The sequence below is a fragment of the Engraulis encrasicolus genome, chromosome 7, assembly GCF_034702125.1.
Source record: "Engraulis encrasicolus isolate BLACKSEA-1 chromosome 7, IST_EnEncr_1.0, whole genome shotgun sequence".
NCBI classification, from domain to species: Eukaryota; Metazoa; Chordata; class Actinopteri; order Clupeiformes; family Engraulidae; genus Engraulis; species Engraulis encrasicolus.
In genome coordinates this window covers 21,384,626-21,405,375 of record NC_085863.1, presented here as the reverse complement: position 1 = coordinate 21,405,375, position 20,750 = coordinate 21,384,626, and the positions used below count along the sequence as shown (strand labels likewise).

Below are 20,750 nucleotides of genomic sequence, written 5' to 3'. Positions count from 1 at the left end.
CACGCACACGCACAGCGTACAGTACATGTCATCGAGAGTGTGGCTGAATATAAAAACACGTTCTACAAATTCCAGAGCTGTCAGTGTCGCAGGGCTGCGTTTCCCAGAAACTCTTAAGAAGTACTTAAAGGAACACTTCTGCCAATTTCAATATGCTGTTGTGCCTTGTCAGTATCCAGTGATGCTGCATTTTTTGGCTCAGCCCTCTCCGAGATATGAGCTATTCTAATGGGGGCAGCTTTTGTTTACATCTTAAAAAGGCCTACTCCAAATATTTTCCCAAAAGCTATAGATGTTTGCTAGTTGTCTGCTGATGTTGCATAACCATTTGGATGTTTTGGGGAATAAATCAAGATGTTTTTTGAAACAAACAAACACCTGCCCCCATTTCAATTACCAGGATCTCGGAAAAGGCTGAAAAAAAATCTCAGGTACTGACAAGTCCATCGTGGTGTGAGCATTACAACTGCATGTTGAAATTGGCTGAAGTTATTGCCGCCTAGGCAATGTATCACATCACCAAAAGTTTATACATGAAATAATTGTATTGGCCTACATACAATGTTTAGTTCCGGTACATGCAAATGAAATCCTTGCGCAAAGTGCATGTGCGAGGCAAAATAGTGTATTTATAAACTTTTAGTGATGATGTGAGACTTATTTCTGCTATTTTGCCTAGAGGGCACCTCATACTTAAGTACTACTTAGGCTTAAGTACTACGAGTTTTTGAGAAACGCAGCCCTGATTAGTTACCACTGAATACAGAACACTCATAACACTAATTAATGCAGGGGCACACAGACTCTCTCCACTTACACATCACTTGAACTGTATGTTCTTACATTCAAATTACGCACATGCAGTTCCCCTCAACAGAGGCAACTCTAGGTTCAGCCGGGGCCCCAAGAGAAACTGTCAAAGGAGGGCACATTTGAAAGAAATTTGCCACTACTGTAGCAAAGGGTGAGCTGTTATTCACCTTGGGGTCTCCCAGCGACTACCTGCCTAGCCTGGTGATAAGATGTGCCTCTCCCCACTGCCTAGGTAACGCTCACATTAATGCGCCCTCACACACAAACACACGACCTCCCTCTGCTCTTAAATGTTAAATGATAACACCATATAGCATACAACACAGACAGCATTTCAGCCATTACTGTAATACGCTATATGATGGGGTATGTGGGCCTAGTGTAATACACATTTGAAATGATCTCACAGCTCGAATAAAATGACTCTGCGGGCCAGATTTTGCCCCCGGGGCATGAGTTTGACATCCCTGCTTTAGACTCGCCACTGGGCCTGGACCATTATAAACCAGTCTTAGCACTTAGCACTACGGAGCGACGGCAATCGCAATAGCAATGGCGCCGATCGTGACTGAGTCATTCGGCCACAGAGGAAGAATAACAATGTGTTTATCTGGTGGGCTGCAGCGCCCGCCTTTGCCAGAACAGGCAAGCTGTGCGGCCCTACACACACAATTGCTACGGTTACATGATGTTTTTAAGTCGGATTTAATAGATCAGATTAAAGTAGATCGGATTAAGAGTTATTTTGCGACGTGTATACATGGCAATTTCACTTAAATGCGATTAAACGTCTGGGGAAAATAAAGCATTGCGATTGGACTGAGGACGCACGTGCTGAGTGAGCCAAATAAGGCGTGGGGGCGTGGTCGCCAAACCTCCGGGGAACTACTGGGACACAAGCTTATCTTCAGCCCGAAAATGAATTCCCTCAGTGGACTCAAGGCTGGTAAAATCCCCTTTGGGTCTGGTTCTTTCAAATGCTAGTTAGCACCCTCCTAGCTTAGAAAAACGAACTGGTGAAAGGGTGATGTGGAGTAACTTTGTTGTGCTTAATTACTTCGTGGGGCACTTTTACATCAATATATGGAAGCCACAACATTTATAGTCGCTTGGGGACTTTAAATTAAGCAAAACTTTCATGTGAAAATCAACAGGAAGTGCCGCCATCTTTTTCTCACTGAAAAAGAGCACGGGCTCTTGGCGCCATCGTGTGGTCAACGAGCATGCGTGGAACGACCGGATTTATTGTAATTCTGATTAAAAGGTTACATGACAGAGGAACGTGTTTAATCGGATTTAAAAGAGGAATAAACCACCCACTTTAATCGGACTTAAGTTTAAATCGGAATAAACTTAAATCCTGTTCGGTAAGTGTTTACATGATGTTTTTAAAGTGGAATTAAGTTTTAATGAGATTTAAAGTGAGTTAAATCGGATTTAAATGCCTCATGTAAACGTACCAAATGACACAGGGTGCGTTTTTTTTGTCACTGTGCCGCGTACTGTTTACAGAAGTGCCATGACACTGGGCAAGATAGGACAGCAAATTCCTGCCGCGCAGTTGGGGGTTCACGAAAGCTTTCTGTGAAGGTTTGAGAGAAATGTGCGAAGACTTGAGAGAGGGTATAACCTTGAGTACACACACAGCATAACTGGGTGTGGGTGCATGTGTGTCTGGGTTTGGGTTTGAGTTTGTATGTGTTTGTGCATGCATACCGTACCTGTAGCATGTATATATAGTACAATAGGCCTACGTACATGTTTGAATTGGTGTGACAATTGGTGTGACACAGGTGTGACAATTGGTGTGACACAGGTGTCTGTCCATATGTGAAAGTGTGGATTTGATTGTGTTTATGTGTGTGCTTGTGTGTGTGTGTGTGTGTGTGTGTGTGTGTGTGTGTGTGTGTGTGTGTGTGTGTGTGTGTGTGTGTGTGTGTGTGTGTGTGTGTGTGTGTGTGTGTAAGGTAAAGTAAGGTAAGGTAAGGTAACTTTATATTTACTCTATATTTATACCCGGAGGTAGATTTGGTTGCAGGTAAAAAAAGTAGTAAAAGCTTAACACAAAACAAACACAATACTGATGTGTGTGAGTGTGTCACCTGAGCATGCCTTTGTGCTCCTCATGCCAGACCTGGATCCTCTCCTCCCACTGCTCTTTATTCAGTTTGTGTTGCTCCAGAACCCTGCACAAGAAAAAAACCCCATCACAATTCACATTTCCAGTCACCACATTGTTGCCCCATGAAAACACCAGAAGAGACCAAAGCTGGACTGTGGTCATAGCGAGAGCGGCACAAGCAATAACATCGTAGTAGGAGTAGGACCGCTAAAAGCGGAATGCAAGCATTACAATAGTCTAATTGGCTGCAGTGGCTGCCGCCAAATAGCATTGTAGCGAATTAGCATGATATTAGCTGAAGTTCAACTACAAATTGTCACTTAAGTCGATCAAATCGCCTCTTGTCAATCAAATCGCTTTTGTCTCTTCTTTTGCCAGCTCCTCCGTAGAAAATAAATTGTGTCAATCGCAGGTGTCGCTGCGGTTGCTTCTGGTGTGCCATTACAGTGAATCATATTTCACTTCTCCATTCACCACATGCAATGCAATCTGTGGTGAGGCATATGTGTAAATGTACATGCCAATTGTGTACACACCTGACGCTACGTCAGTATCATGTCAAACGGTTTGAATGTGTGTGTGTGTGTGTGTGTGTGTGTGTGTGTGTGTGTGTGTGTGTGTGTGTGTGTGTGTGTGTGTGTGTGTGTGTGTGTGTGTGTGTGTGTGTGTGTGTGTGTGTGTGTGTGAGTGTGTGTGTGTGTGTGTGTGTGTGTGTGTGTGTGTGTGTGTGTGTGTGTGTGTGTGCTGGCATGTAGGCTAGTGCAGTTTTTTTGCAGTCCAGGTGCTCTATTTCATAATATAACTGCACATGGTCACATTTATGCATTCCTGCATGCTGGCCTGATAATTATTAACCCCAAATACATACCAATGGTATACTGTACTCACACACACACAGACACAGACACACACACACACACACACACACACACACACACACACACACACACACACACACACACGTACGCACGCACACACACACACACACGCACACACACACACACACACACGCACGCACGCACGCACGCACGCACGCACGCACGCACGCACGCACACACAACCAGGGCTTGACATTAACTTTGTTCACCCAGCCACTGTGGCTAGTGGTTTTCCTGAGTCACAAGCCATTCAGGTATTCCACTAGCCACAGATTTAATATTGTTTTTTAAAATTATTATTATCGTGATTATTATTATTGTAGTCAGGTGTGTACTGTACACAGTTGGCATGTACATTTGCACATATGCTTCACCACAGATTGTATTGCATGTGGTGAATGGAGATAAAATATGATTCACACGAAACACACATACAAATTGCCAGATGAAGACACCTGGTCACAGACATGTGAACATGAACATACACAGTAACAGTGGGTCAGACACACAGTCTCTCGCTCTCTCTCTCTCTCACACACACACACACACACACACACACACACACACACACACACACACACACACACACACACACACACATACACACACACACACACACACACACACACACACACACACACACACACACACACACACACACACACACACACACACACACACACACACAACCAGGGCTTGACATTAACTTTTTTCACCCAGCCACTGTGGCTAGTGGTTTTCCTGAGTCACAAGCCATTCAGGTATTCCACTAGCCACAGATTTAATATTGTTTTTTAAAATTATTATTATCGTGATGGTTTATGTCTAACCTTAGAAGATGAGCTTTCAGAAGATAGCTTTCTACGTGGCAGTATGTCAAGCAAATGCAAACTGAGTTACTGAGCTTTTTCTTGAACTTAAATGCAAACAATTGAGACACAAGGGGCTAACAACAGAATATAGGCTACTATGATGTGCATGCCATACGAATGAATAAGCTGCCAGACAAATTGGATAGTGACACTGAAAGTATTACCAGCCACAGCAAAGCTTTACCAACATGTGGCTGGTTGCCAGTGCCAGGTGCCAGTGTCAAGCCCTAAAACACACACAACCTCACCTCTGTGGGAGCAGTTTGTCTCCAGACAGGTATCCTGGGTTGTGCGAGTCTTTGTTGTAGTCGGCGTATTTGGCCTGCACGGCGTAGGAGGCCAGCAGCACCGCCGTCTCTGGTGGACAGTAGATGTCATCGTTCAAGATCGCCTCTTTCACCTGGAGACACATACAGTATAGACAGATCAATATGAGAGAGAGAGAGAGACAGAGAGAGAGAGAGAGAGAGAGAGAGAGAGAGAGAGAGAGAGAGAGAGAGAGAGTAGGAGACCAGCAAAACGGCTGTCTCTGGAGGACAGTAGATGTCATCATTCAGACTCGCCTCTTTCACCTACCACCATATATAAAGCAATCAATGTGTAATAAAACCAAATTCTCTCACACACACTGTGTGACACATGAACTCCTGATGACTCCACCACTGTACTGCTCCCACAGACAACACACCACAGTGTCAATTCAACAGAAGGACTGTTATATTAGACTATCCAAGTGTTGATTTTACACTGCACATAATGTGAAAAACATGACATCACCCACCTATGATCTCACCCACCACTCAACACTATGCATGCTAAATTAGACTTTCAAAGTGTGAAATTAACACTGCAACATGAACTACGTAGTACATGACTTCCTGATGACGCCACCTCTGTAACTCTCCCACCAAAAAAAGACCACAGTTTTATCTCGACAAAATGAGTGCTACATTATACTAGTGTATATGTGTTGAATTTACACTACGATAATTACTGTGTAGTGCATGGCGTCCTGATGAGCTCGCCCCTGTTCCAAAAAATACACTGTTGGTGATAAACACACCGCAGTGCTAATTGAACACTGTGGGGGTTAAAACTCTCTGACAGTTGATTGAATTAGCACTGCGTAGCATTTACTGGGTAGTGCCTGACCTTCTGACGACCCCACCCTTGTACCGCTCCTACCAACAACCCACCAGAGTGTTAATTCAACTCTACGTATTCTACATTAGACTGCCTCAGTGTTGAATTAACACTGTGGCACTTATAGTGTTAAACATGACCTCCAATGGTCGCACCCACCAAAAACACACCAGTGTTCATTCAACACTCGGCATGCTAAATAAGACTCTCGAAGTGTTGAACTAACACAGCAACAGTTGTACTGTGTACTGCATGACCTCCTGATGACCCCACCCATCCCTGCACCGCTCTGACTAACAACTCTGCACCACCAGACCCAGGAAACAGGAGACAGCTAACAGTAGCTCTGCCTCTGCTAAACAAAAACTGGATGGACACACCTCTAAAATATACAGACCCCTCCACAATCACTCAAGCGACACACGCAAAACAAGGAGCTTCCTTTAACATCATGGGCTGCAGTAAAAAAAAAAAGTTTTCACAAGAAGAAATTCTGTAAAATGTTAAAGCCAAACGACCAAAATTGGTGCAATAGAAATGTATGTATTTTCCACACCAGTCTTACCATATGCCTTCTTAGCACAGTTCATTGAACATCCATTTTAACACTGTAAAAAAAAAAACTGGCAATATATTTTGATACAGCCTTGCTGCACTGTCACACATGACTTGACACGATGACAATACTATGAAATACAACTACTGTGTTTTTATTGAGGGATTTTACTGCGGCATGCGCGAAAATGTGTCGGTGCAATAGGCGATACAAACACAGTTGGTGAAAGGTGCGCCCCTTTTTTGTGATTTTTAAATCTACAATTTGGGCCTGTACTCTACTGAACACTAAGTGAAGCCTCCTCCCGGGTGCAATTGACTATGAAATACAACCACGACGCGGGGGGCGCTGTGGCGCAGTGCGCTAAGCCCCCCACATTTGGGCTTGCATGCCCACGGGGACCCGGCTTGAGTCATTTCCCGATCCCACCCCGTCTCTCTGTCCCATTCGCTTCCCGTCACCATCTTCAACTGTCCTGTCAAATAAAGGCATAAAAGCCCCTAAAAAAAAGAAATACAACCATGACGCACCTGCAAGAAGAAGAGTCTTTGGGTGGCTTCCTGGATGAGCTCTTCTGAGACGTCCTCGGGATAGAACTTTGCCCGGAACTTGAAGAGCAGCGGGCTCTCCTTGCGCACATCCTGAGCTGTGACCTGCAAGTTCCGGATAAAGTAACACAGGACAACATCATCATGAATAACTGAGGGTTTTTGAACATTTTGCAAGAATAAAAATAATGTGTTCTATAACAATGTAAGATTCTAAAATTCCAAATTGTATTGTATAGCGCCCAGAATTCTATAGAACTTTCACTGCTGCCCGAACATTCCCGTCACACCGTGCGGTGTGACCAGTGGTGTAGTCTACGTAGGAGTATACCCACTTCTAAATTTCAGGGATTTCAGTATACCCACTTAAAATTGATTAATCCATTGTTTTGAATAGCACAAATATATACAGTATACCCACTTCAAAAAATGCTCAAATATACAGTATACCCACCATAAAAAAGTAGACTACACCACTGGGTGTGACAATACACTCTTAAAGGTTAACCTGAACAGACATGAGGGGTATTCCAAGACCCTGGCTCAGTAGTAAACCAGCTGAAGTAAACCTTGACATAGAGGTAAGTATAGTATCATTTATTGATCCTGAGGGAAATAAGTCATCTAATAGAAGAAAGAGCCTGGGGTCCTCCTTTTCTTAACTAACTAACTTACTGTAGGTGAACCTAGACAGGTTTATCACTTTATCATGTTCTTTGAATACCCCATTGCAATCTGTTTGGAAGTGTTTTTTTCCCTTTCTTCTGTTGTCTTAACATCACTATTAATGTATTGCCTAATTTAAAAAAAACACTCTGAAATGGAGGTTAGTACTTTAAAATTCTATGCCGATTTCGTAGTATAGTGATGATCAATCCTGAGTTACCGCAGAGATACACCAGCGGCGACGCGATTCAAGCGACAGAGTGTAGCAACAAGCGATACGAGAGATTGAGGAGACTAGAGTATGTCCGTACAGGCAGAAGGCAAAGCATTCAAGCATTCCCATTGGCTGTGGTCACTGACCTCTATACAGTCATTGGCTGTCGCGGCTTGTCGCCGAACCGCGTCATAAAAAGTTGAAAAGATTTCAACTTCAAATTGTCGCGCTCGTCGCGCAAATCGCTCTAGTCTCCAGAATCGCTTTTGTCTCTCGACTCAATACAAAGTCAATTACTTCCGTCGCTGGACTCGCTCAGATCGCCGCTGGTGTATCTCTGCGGTTAGCCTGTTACATTTTTAAGTTGACCAATTTTAACATTTTGGTTGACATTGCAACACCGCAATTGATAATTGTAGGATGGTGCCCAAAGCTCAAACATAACATCTTTTCAAAACTTATTAAACAAGCTTGTAAAAACTCCTGATTACATTAAGTGCTGCGGGCATTTTCCACCAAATGCCACTGTGAAAGGTTTGGACCATCAGTGACATCAAAGACCGGTCGAAATGAGCATATTGGATGCTTTCGCCTTGCTGCCTGCCTGTCCTTTGCCTTGATGCTCCATTAATTTGTTTTTCCATTTCCTCTTCATATTGGGAGCGGGTTAAGTGGCTGCATCTAAGAGCATTGCCTGCCTCTGACACAATAATTAGGTTTTGATGATAAATGTGACAGCCACGAGGCTACACCCAGACTTAATTAAATCGCCTTCATCACTGTATTCTGCTACTACTCAACTCCAATCATGTTGGACGGTAACTCATTTGAGAACTGGCAAAAACACGGCCTCTGATTGGAATGTCTTCAATATCGCCTTCAAACTAGTGGTGAAGAGTGACAAAGACACAATCTTGCAATCAGGCACACGACTGTAATCCAAGAAAATTACACACAATGCATGCACGAGAACTTCCATGGAAAGTGTATTTTTGACTTTACGTATTGCTTTAAATGGAAATTGTGTTCTTCTTTTATATCTATCCGTCTGTTCACCTATCTATTTTTCTACATGGCACATTATATAGCACATTTTCTACAGCACTTGTCATATAAGTTAACTTTTTTTATGGAAGCTCAGTCTCCACCATTACAGTTTTCATGAGAACATTGAGGGCTAAACCTGAAATCCTATCTCCTTTTTTTAGTTTTGGGCTTTTGAAATGAGTACGTTTTTTTTTAGCCTCAACATCAAATATTGACTTCTACGCGAAGTTAAACCGCAGATGTAAATGTTATTTTGACCAATTGGATAGAATGACAGACAAAGACATTTTTGGCCTAAGCCATCTTCGGTGTGTAGCTGGCATCAATGTTGAGGTTAACGTTCCACCCTCCTTGAGATGTCAAGCTTCCCCACCCCAGCCCACCTTCTTGTTGAGCTTGAGCCAGGTGGAGAAGCCCTTGGTGTCCTGGTACTGCAGCCCGAAGAACCACACCTCCCGCAGACCAATGGTCTTGACCACCTGCAGGGGGCGCAAGCAACACACACTGCCAATTAACAAAACATATACGTAGTAAGCAAGGGGGTTTAAGCAACACACATTACCAATTAACAAGCATATAGTACACAGCAGTACAGTGTGCAGGCAGCAAAAACAAACACATGCACGTCCCCTTTCCTTGTTCTGCTGTGTTCTGAACAAACAAACAATAAACATGGTACCTTGAACCTTCCTCTCTCACAAACACGCTGATGCATGCATGCTCTCTCTCTCTCACACACACACACACACACACACACACACACACACACACACACACACACACACACACACACACACACACACACACACACACACACACACACACACACACACACACACACACACACACTTTTCTTCAGGCTGTATCATACATGAAAAATAATGTATACTGTACAACATGCATACAAGACACAGTAGTGAAACAAACATGCACAACACACGTCTTGGGTATCAACATAATTAAATGGGTATTCCTTTGAGCTACTGTATAAGCATTTGCCTTACACTTATTAAGACATTTGGCAAATAAGCTGCTAACTGTCTTCAGCTATGTAAGTTAACAAAAGCTGAAAGACAGTAAAACTGTACATCTATGTGCAAACTCCATGTAGTAATATGTATGTACTACTACTACATTTACTTGTGGTCGGTCACACTGTCATCACTGCATTCTCGGAATATGGCAAATCAGCATTCAGTGGCATTAGCCTGCTACTGTACATAATGGGTCAGTTGTCCAGGGCCCAGGGAGAGAGGGGCTGTAGAACTGGATTCATACAACAGTGCATTGTATTGAATGGGGCCTGGGGGCCCAGTCAAATTTGTCAGCGGCCCTGCATGCAGTATCACACATGTTTCCTAATACTGTGCAGGTCTAATGGGAATACATGCACATGCGAGTTCAGAGGAGTAGATGTGTGCACATCCCACCCGATGGGCCAGGTGCAGGACAATGAGAGTAAATCCAAGTGAAAAAGAAGTCCGCGACACTGCTTGTCTTACTGTGTATTTAATAGAGCAACGTTTCGACCTTTGCCTGATGAAGACCTGAAGGTCAAAACGTTGCTCTATTAAATACACAGTAAGACAAGCAGTGTCGCGGACTTCTTTTTCACTTGAATACATGCACATGCCTCTGCATGATTAAAACAGTGCCACATCACACTTTAGGTGTGACTGTGGAGGGGAACGAACTAAGCATGCAGGGTGCAAATTGCCCTCTTAGACAATTATGTAAACTGCCCCTTGAGCCCTCAAGAGCAGTCTTTTAAATGTCAAGGAGGGCATAAAGAAAACTTGTGCATCATTTTAAATCACTAGAGCAGGGGTGGGGAACCTATGTCTCGAGGGCCGTTTGTGGCCCTTGAGGTCGTTTTACCCGGCCCCGGAAATAGTTTTAATGTTATGCAGCTTAACATGAAGTATGGCATATTTTGTGAAGGGAACATAGAAAACATTTCCAATACAATTTAGTTATATTCAGGGGAACTAGAGAAGTTGGGTTCTACTTTAAAGGTGGCTGCCTTCAATATAGGCCTGAAGTGCAGGGGGGAATCCTGGTTTGTGTTCATAATAATAATTGTGTTCATTTACGGCTCTCTGATGAATTTGAAGTGGCCCCTCGAATGAAAAAGCTTCCCCACCCCTAGAGCACTAGAGCAAGATGGAATATGCTAGCAGCTAGGCAGGCAAGTAATCAACATGAAAACATTCACATTTCCAATCACATTTGGGGATTATTAAATGTCAAATGATGACAGCAGGCTCTCCCACACAAGCCATCAACAAATGAACCAAAGTGATGGGATGGAAAAGGGGAACACTTTCTGAGCAATTATAAAATGTGACATCACCTGTGTCCTCAGAGTTTGTCATGCTTTAATGACAGAACAGAGCGACAGGAAATTACAGTATGTTGCAGCTGTATCAGAGCTATACCTTATGTATGAGGTCATCAATAGTCCACACAAGAGTTCAAGAGGCCATATTACTCTATTTACCATGCACGCACACGCACGCACGCACGCACGCACGCACGCACGCACGCACGTACACAGACACACACATGCACATTACACAATTTAAAACTAGGCTAATTACCATGCACAACACACACAGACACACACACAGACACAGACACACACACACAGACACACACACACACACACACACACACACACACACACACACACACACACACACACACACACACACACACATGCACATTACATAATGTAAATCTACAACACACACACCAGGGTTCCCACACCTTTTTCATGAACAAATTCAAGCACTTTTGAAGCACCTTTAAATAGGTTGCGGGAAGGGGGTGTGGGGGTCGTCCCCCAGAACATTTTGCATTTTTAAGATGCAATTTCCTGCAGTCTAATACATTTTAGGGTGTCGAATCTCACTCCCTTTGATTTTTGATGTACCCTGAACAATTTATTTCTACTATTTGGCTTACTCAGTTTGACTGACACAAATTTCAAGCATTTTCAAGCACTTCACCAAAATGTTAAGCATTTTCACAACCTTGAAGACACTTAAGCATTCAAGCACTCAAGCATTTTCAAGGAATTCAAGCACCAGTGGGAACCCTGACACACACACACACACACACACACACACACACACACACACACACACACACACACACACACACACACACACACACACACACACACACATCCATGAACACACACAGATACTGTGCGTATCCCACCCTATGATGAGACACCTCTCCTCTCCTCTCCTCTCCTCTCCTCTCCTCTCATCACCTCATCATCAGCTACCCTGCAGTGTCGATGCCCTTGAATCTCTCTTTCATCACTTGCACTCTCTATGATGAATATGAGCGAGACAGAGAGAGAGAGAGAGAGAGAGAGAGAGAGAGAGAGAGAGAGAGAGAGAGAGAGAGAGAGAGAGAGAGAGAGAGAGAGGGAGGGAGAGCATGTGTGAGGCAATGCAGTCTCATGCACAGTACATTTTGCAGAGTTGAATCAACACTTAGAGATTCCATTTAAAATCGTATATAGTATATTTGGTCCCAGAGTACTCCCTGAGTGTTGAATTCACACTGCATTTTTTGACTATGTACTATTAGGTTCTGTCTGAGGCCCACACTGAACCGGAGTGGATCGGACCGGGCGGCTCCAGACCGTGCTGATAATCTAATCACAGCACATCTCCTTCAGGGCAAGACTAGATGGCTTGGGATTGTCCAGAGTGCAGCAGGAGGGTAATGGACTTCCAAAAGCCCCTTTCTCATCCTTCAAAAAATACAAAAAACTTCACTAGCGGCAGGGCTATTGTGAGAAAAACACAACACAGCACAAGGCAACATGGCGAGCGAGGCACAGCAATCATAATGCCCCCCATGCCTCTTTCCTCCCTAGAGAGCAGCTAGAGGGTGGGGGAGTACGTTTATTATTTCTGTTATGGCAGACTGGGTGGCTCGAAAAGCCTCAAGTATGAAATCCCAATTACTGTACACAAGCACGGAACATCAGGGCTCAGCTCCACTCCAATTGTCAATCCAATCCTCTCTTGTGGTGCATTCCACTGTGGTGCAGCCGCTACTTCATCGAGGAGAAGATTAGGTGGCCTATCCAGGGAAGCCGACAGGGGGGTACAAAGGGGACACCCGTCCCGGGCCCAGGGAGAGAGGGGCCCCAGAATTGGATCCTCATTATTACATGGCATTGATTGGGTTGGGGGCCCTTTCAGATATTTTTGTCCCGGGCCCAGCCAGCGGCCCTGAGCTTATCTATTGGATTGGGGCTGTTGAAGTCTGCATAAGGCGGCGTAAATTTTCCATTTCCAAACCCATGACCTTAGACCCACCTTGGCTGCTTTAGCTTTAATGACCTGAGGACTGATTTTGATATCTATATATAAACTTTATGACAAAAACAATTGCCGCCACACACTCAGAACTTCATACAGTACATATAATGAGACCAACGCCTCATCAGGGTCAGCTTACAGACGTGATGAAGGCGTAGGCCGATACGTTGGTCTCATTAAATGTACTGCATGAAATTCATGAGTGTACGACCACAATTGCTTTTTCATAAAGTTTACTATTGACGGCCGTGTGCACCTCACACGGTGTGCGTTTACTAAAACCAAATAATAATAATACTACTAATAAAATATATATATAAATGTCTTTGGCATATCTAGATATTGATACTACAACAAACTCAGCTTCAGTCAGTCGTTTTTTTCCTGGGCTAAATGTGATGTACATGCCACGCACCACAAATTAACTTGACATTATGATTATCTTGAAGGAATCGCGGATAAGGGCAGGAGGTGAAGAGGAGGACAAGTCGTCTGGCCCTACAGATGTCTGCCCATTCATCTTATCGCTAGAAATGTCATGAAAGGTCAAGGTTAAAGAAAAGGTTGATATTTACATTATACATTCTTAGCAGTGCTTTACACTAACTTTTTCGCTTACCAGCCATTTTGGCTAGTGGTTTTCCTGACTCACTAGCCATTGGGCCTCTTCACTAGCCATAATTTTCTTAACCATCATAGCAGCTTTAATGAATTATATAATAGGCTTCAATAATGTAATGATATAACATAAAATAAAATAAAATAATATAATATAATATAATATAATATAATATAATATAATATAATATAATATAATATATAATAGCCTATAATATAATATAATATAATATAATATAATATAATATAATATAATATAATATAATATAATATAGGGCCTAATAGAATTGTTATTAACTGGTCCATGCATGCATGCATGCTATAAGAGATTAACGTATCTGAAGAATGGCATAGCCGTGCAGAAACGCCAAGCACATTGTTGTGGAAGGGCACAAATGTAAGCTACATGAGAGCAAAATATTTCCGTCTTTGATCTGAAGGGCACTTTCGATGCGCAAAGTAGATAGTGCAAAGTCATTGCCAAGCTTCGCATGTCCTCGGTCATGAATGTGGAACAACACCTCTTCTGGAATATTTTCTCATAAAAGTAGGCTATCCACTAAGGCACACACATATGCGGCCGGTAACTACAGAAGGAGCTACGGCTTCCTTTCATTCCGTTTAATATTGAGTTGTTTAAAATATAGGCTAAACGGACGCAAGGCAAGCTGGGCCCATGCGAAGGGACATGGGACATGATTTGTGCAGTCTGGAAGGCTACTACTGCGCGTTGTTTAAGCCCCGTTTGACAGTCGGGAACAACGGCACAAGAAACATGGAGGAATATTAAGGTATGAAGACATAGGCCTACAGGCAAATCAGAAAATGATTTAAACCGAACATTATTAATGCCGCATGTGTCCTTGTCTTATCACTGCGCTAATTAGTCTCAAGACTTTCACAAGACTGAGGTGTTCTCCTCTCGCCTTGGTCATTTTAATGTCCACTACTAGGCTACTATGCATTGTACTAATGACAGATCCCAAAACAGGTCAGTTGAGATGAACTTCGCTACTTTATTTTCACGTGAAGGTTTTCAGTGACATTTCCAAACGCGCGCTGATGTGCTGCTGGTAGCTCGCTGCTGCCACTCATATTCGCAAGACTAGCTTTATCAGATTCCTCTCGTGCGTGAGACACAGATGATACGTGACACAGGTGCTTCATGGGTATTGTAGGCTCGCGAAATCGCATTGCATTGCGCTTGTAGCAAAGACGGTCCGAGGGAAAAAAACTACAAAATGCGGTGCCTCATAATTTAGAATAGTAACGGACCCGCCAGAATGGCTAGTGAACCTTCGGTATCTACTAGCCAACGCCGACTTTCACCCGCATTTGGCTACCTGGCGTGTGTTAGTGTTAAGCCCTGATTCTTAGTACAGACAATATATCGGCCTACATTTTGAAGACCACACAATCCTACTGAATCAGTCTGTATCATTTCGTTTTATTTCATTTAATTTCTTTGCTCCACATTTAGACAAGCTTTTGTATTTTATTCCACCAACCACTGCTGTTTGGTCATCGCTGATCTACAAACAGACCCGTCATCACAGTTGGTCATGGCTCCCCGTCTGCTGATTGGCTGGAATGCCCATGGCTGAAACGGCCAAGGCACCGTAGTGCTTTGCCACAAACCCAGATTCGATTCCTCCCAAAGTCATTTCCTAATCCTCGCCCTCCTCCCCTGATCTCTCTCTCTCTCTCTCCCCCAATCACTTCCTTTCACCATCTCACTGCACTGTCCTATCAAATAAAGGTATGAAAGGCCCTTAATACATGAATAAATACATACATACATAGGCTACATACATACATACATACATACATACATACATACATACATACATACATACATACATACATACATACATACATACATACATGCATACATACATACTTACATAAATGAATAATATCCTCTAGCTTTCAGTGCAGTCTGATATAGCTGAGACACCTGACCTGATAGCTGAAGTGAAATGAAGTTGAGCAGAGAGAATAGGTGGTAGCAGCCTAAGCTGAGACCAAACTCCTACATCAGACCGTGCAGCATCCTATGGCTTAGTATGCATTTTTTATTGAAAAGTTAGAGCAAAGGGCTGGGTATCAGGTCAATAGCCATGCCAGAAATTGAAAAAGCGTCTGACGGTCTGTCTGACGCATAAGACCTTTGATCTTGTTGGAAAGACGTTGCGGCTTCGAAAGCCAACTGCAATGTTATACTTTGCAAACTTTTGAAAGCCTAACTGACACGCACCCTCAACGGAGGCTGATGTGAACTATGCTGCCTCGTGCTGGTTGTGATAGTGATAATTTAGCTGAGGCCAAGGATCCGCTAATTGTAGATGTGGTGGAGCTTTCAGACACCTTTGTCTTGGCGCCCACCCAAAGCTGTCAGCGGTGGCCCTGATTATTATCACTATTATTCAGGTATAGTGTACCAAAGAAAATCAGGATCCTTTGTCTAGTTGTGAAAGAGTACACACTGGACCTTTTCATATTGTGGGAATTATGACATTTCATCAGATAGACCATTATTAGAGCATTTTAGCAGCTGTGTGGCGTGGACAATGATTTCACAGCATGGGAAAAGAGAGAGAGAGAGAGAGAGAGAGAGAGAGAGAGAGAGAGAGAGAGAGAGAGAGAGAGAGAGAGAGAGAGAGAGAGAGAGAGAGAGAGAGAGAGAGAGAGAGAGAGAGAGAGAGAGAAAACAGATGAAGCAAATTTCTTAGAGGTAGAGAGTGCAAAAAAGAGTCTTCATAAAAAAAAGATTGAGGAAAAACTCGGAGGAGTCCACTTCACTTCACCATAGTCCACTGTGTGAGTGCAGTTTCCCTGCCCCTGTTTCTGCTTCTACTTCTGCTCTGGAGACTTGTTTTTGCTGGGAGGTATTTCTTTTGAGAGAGTGGGGAAGTAGCCAGTTCCTGCTGCACATAATACAGTGGGCCAGGGCTGAGGGCTGGTGCCCAACTGCTGCGTGGTACACTAGGCTTTAGGCTATACTGTAGTGGGCCAAAGCTAAGGCTGACAACTGAAGCCTGGTAATCTATAGGCTAGGCTAGAGCTGCACAATAAACACAATCATTTGGATCAAAAATTGAAATCACGATTATTGATAATAATTATTCAACAACAAGGCAGAGGCTTTGCCTTACAACTGAAGCCTGTGATACACTCATGGACGGACTATACTCTATAGACTCCAAGGGGCCCTGGGCCAGACAACAAGAGAGGGGCTCCTATGAGTGTTGCTAGTTTACAAAAAAGATTCAGGGTTTTAGCCCAGATGTTTGAGACTCCATGCTGTTGGGTTAAGACACCATGTCCCCAGAGAGAATGTGAAAATACAGTTGCTAAAAGTGTGATCTTAACGCAATATGAAAAAAGGAAATATGGAGGCTTGGCCATCAGGGCCTCCTTGACTCTTGGGCCCCTGTGCCAGTGCCCGGTAGGTCTGTCCAGTAATCGACCCTTGGGTACACTAGGCTAGGCTACACACATACCACTCTCATGCGTATATACTATGCGTATACGAGTATGCGTATACTATCCATGGATGCACACAAAACACTAGTATGGTAATTACTACTTAGTATCGTATGCTAATAATCGTGGTAATTGCACCAGTATTGCAATACCTGCTTATTAAAGCATGCACACACACACACACACACACACACACACACACACACACACACACACACACACACACACACACACACACACACACACACACACACACACACACACACACACACACAAATCCCTATGAGAATGTGTGTTTGTAATGACAGTAGGCCCAAGAGGCGAGTACACACAGTTCTCAGGTGCTGTTTATGAGTAAAATGAACAAAGAAGACAAAAAAACAGAAACAATAAAGAGGAGCTGTTCACACACCTGGTCAAAGAGCTGTTTGCCTGTGGTGTTGGGCTGAATGGAGAACTCCAGCTCCGCGTCCATCGTGGTCACGCGCACGTTGATCTGTTAGAGGAGAAGAAGAAGAAGAAGAAGAAGAAGAAGAAGAAGAAGAAGAAGAAGAAGAAGAAGAAGAAGAAGAAGAATGCCCAGAGGGATGCTTTTAACACATGGAAATCACAAACATGAACATCACAGGAAAGAGTCAACACGGCGACTGTATTTTCGTGGGCTTTTCTTTCATTCAAGCCTTAAATAGGCTGGAGATTGGTTGGATGGCTGAAAGAAAGAAAATACATGAGGTACATTCAGCCTTGTTTGCATGGTAACAGTTGCCAAGCTTTATTCATATGCTGAAATTACCACCATGGGCCCTTCCAGCATAGTCTGCCTTCAAGTGGTCTGATATTTCTACTTGTTGCTTGGGGATCGCGTCGCCATGGAGATAAAGCAGCACACTGCTGAGATGACGGCTGCCACACTCTGACTGAGAGACTTCAGGGCCGGGCCCCACACACGTCCTGTTCACTCTTTAAAGTTTCAGCTAAGCTAACCTGACTTCTTTATGATCACCTTGGCTACAAATTCAGCTTACCACAACCCCCTACAGACTTTTTTCATATATGTGAAATGCTCGTACAATATGAAGGGCAAGACTGAACATTCTCAACATGGTGGAAAGAAACACACATGATGGGGGGTGTGTTGAAAATAGATTTCAAAGGAAGTTCCGAATGGGGAGTAGGCCTAAGGCCTGGAGGAACCTGGTACACTCCAACACGGACAGAGAGGGGAGGATGATGGATTGTGCCTCGGAACTTTGGGTTGGGAGATAAAACAATCAAAGGAAACGCAACGAGAGAATAGGCAGAGGGGGAAGCCTGCTAGCACTGCTGTGCTAGTGTGTTTTTTGGAGCCGGGGGCTAACAGGAAGTGAGAGATAACCGTTTTGTGGGTAAAAAAGCAAAGCAAATGGGGGAGGAAAAACAAAAAAAAACCCAGTCTGTTCAGGGAAAAAATGTGCCACATGGAATTCCAGTCGCAGCATTCCATCAAAAACGGTGATGTCAAATCAGTTTGTGGCGAGTTTCCTATGCCTCTGAAAAGTTTGCTGTGGCTCGTTCTCCTTCCCTCTCTGACTCTCTCTCTCTCTTTCTCCCTCTCTCTCTCTCTCATTCTCTTCCTTTAATTCTTGACTTGACTTGACTCATTCTCTTCCTTTACCTCTCTCCCTTTACTTCTCTCCCTTTCTCTCTCTCATTCTCTCCCTTCCCTCTCCTTCCCGCTCTCTCTCTCTCTCTCTCTCTCTCTCTCTCTCTCTCACTCGCTCGCTTACTACAGGAAGTTGCCACATCCTCTTGACTTTGTCAGGCTGCTTCTATTGAGCTGACTTCCTGTTAAGCCGTGCATCACTCACTATATCAGAGCGGGCAAGAAGCCATTTTAGAAAGAGGCAGCCAGTTTTATGTAAAACAATCACCTCTTATTCCTGGGCTGAGCAGGGCATGCATTGTTGACATTTAATGACTAATTTTAACATTAAATGGCTACATATGTGTATGTTTTCCCCTCTGTACACAATTCAGCTCTTCAACTAGAATAAATGGTCATGTTTGAATTTATATATTATTTATGAATCCATTGTCGTATGTTTACATTTAATGTAATTTATGGTAGTTACGGCATTTAAACTCACTGCACTCTCCACTGTGTGTGTGTGTGTGTGTGTGTGTGTGTGTGTGTGTGTGTGTGTGTGTGTGTGTGTGTGTGTGTGTGTGTGTGTGTGTGTGAGAGAGAGAGAGAGAGAGAGAGAGAGAGTCTTCCTCTGTTTGTGTTTTGGCTTGTATTTGTGTGTGTGTTTGGGATTGTGCCTTTGTGGGTGTGTGTGCACACGCTTGCACGCGCGCACGTGTGTGTCTGTTGGCTGGTGTGTGTGTGTGTGTGTGTGTGTGTGTGTGTGTGTGTGTGTGTGTGTGTGTGTGTGTGTGTGTGTGTGTGTGTGTGTGTGTGTGTGTGTGTGTGTGTGTGTGTGTGTGTGTTTGGGTCTATGCCTGTGTGTGTTTGTGTGAGCGCGAGAGAGGAGGGGGCAGTAAATAGCTGAGCCGGGCAGAGCCCCCCCCTCCTCCTGCTGGACCACAATGCAGTGCTTTATTCACCAGCTGTGAGGCTGATTAGCGCCTGCATGCTTTCCCTTTTGTGTAAGCAGGGCCTCTCTGCCGCTCTCCCTCCCTCTCTCTCTCTCTCTTTCCCGCTTCCATTTCTATTTGCCTTGCTCTTGCTCTTTCGCTTTGCCTCTCTCTCTCTCTCTCTCTCTCTCTCTCTCTCTCTCTCTCTCTCTCTCTCTCTCTCTCTCTCTCTCTCTCTCTCTCTCTCTCCTCCTCCTCCTCCACCTCTTTCTCTTTCTCATCATATCTCCCTCATTCCTCACCTCTTACCCTTGTCCGTATCCCTTCTATTCTCTCTCTCCATTCTGCGATTCCCTCTCTCTCTATTCTGCTATTCTCTCTCTCTTGCCAAAAGGCCCAGTCGGCCCCAGACATGACTCTGGGAGTTGCAGATAACCCTAAACAAATATAGCCTATTTTATCATTATTACTATTACACCCCATCCCTCCTCTCCTCCTCCCTCCCGTGGAATCTTATCTTACTTGGCGTGATCAAGTTGAGACTTGCCAATCACCTGTGGTTAACATTGCAGTCATTGTTTCCAAAGGAGATAGTTTCACGAGCTATAAAGCACATGGCCGAAACTTTGTCACTTGGTACTTTGTCTTATTCCGACATAATCATGCACACAGAGGTAAAAGTTTACACGCCCATGCTACCACACTCACGCTGACATAATAATAGGCTACCTTAATAGGCTAGAGTGTTCCATACTAGAATAACTGCAAACACAATGCTGACCATTCTGAATCGTCAAGACTAGACGAAACAAGGAGGATTCAGGAAGACAAACAGACAGTGTCTGATTCAAATGACTACACTACAGCTTACATGACCCACCA

General features: G+C 43.8%; 1 protein-coding gene across 1 annotated transcript in view; it reads right to left on the bottom strand.

Annotated features, from left to right (window-relative positions):
- Nucleotides 1–20,750, bottom strand: part of msna (moesin a) — a 46,643-nt gene that overhangs the window by 18,234 nt on the left and 7,659 nt on the right. Inside the window, exons 2-6 of the mRNA XM_063203076.1 lie at nucleotides 17,725–17,808; nucleotides 9,243–9,338; nucleotides 6,915–7,037; nucleotides 4,934–5,085; nucleotides 2,916–2,999 (exon numbers count right to left, since the gene is read on the bottom strand). Coding sequence (XP_063059146.1) covers nucleotides 2,916–2,999; nucleotides 4,934–5,085; nucleotides 6,915–7,037; nucleotides 9,243–9,338; nucleotides 17,725–17,808 — 539 coding nt within the window. The remainder of the gene's footprint in view (nucleotides 1–2,915; nucleotides 3,000–4,933; nucleotides 5,086–6,914; nucleotides 7,038–9,242; nucleotides 9,339–17,724; nucleotides 17,809–20,750) is intronic.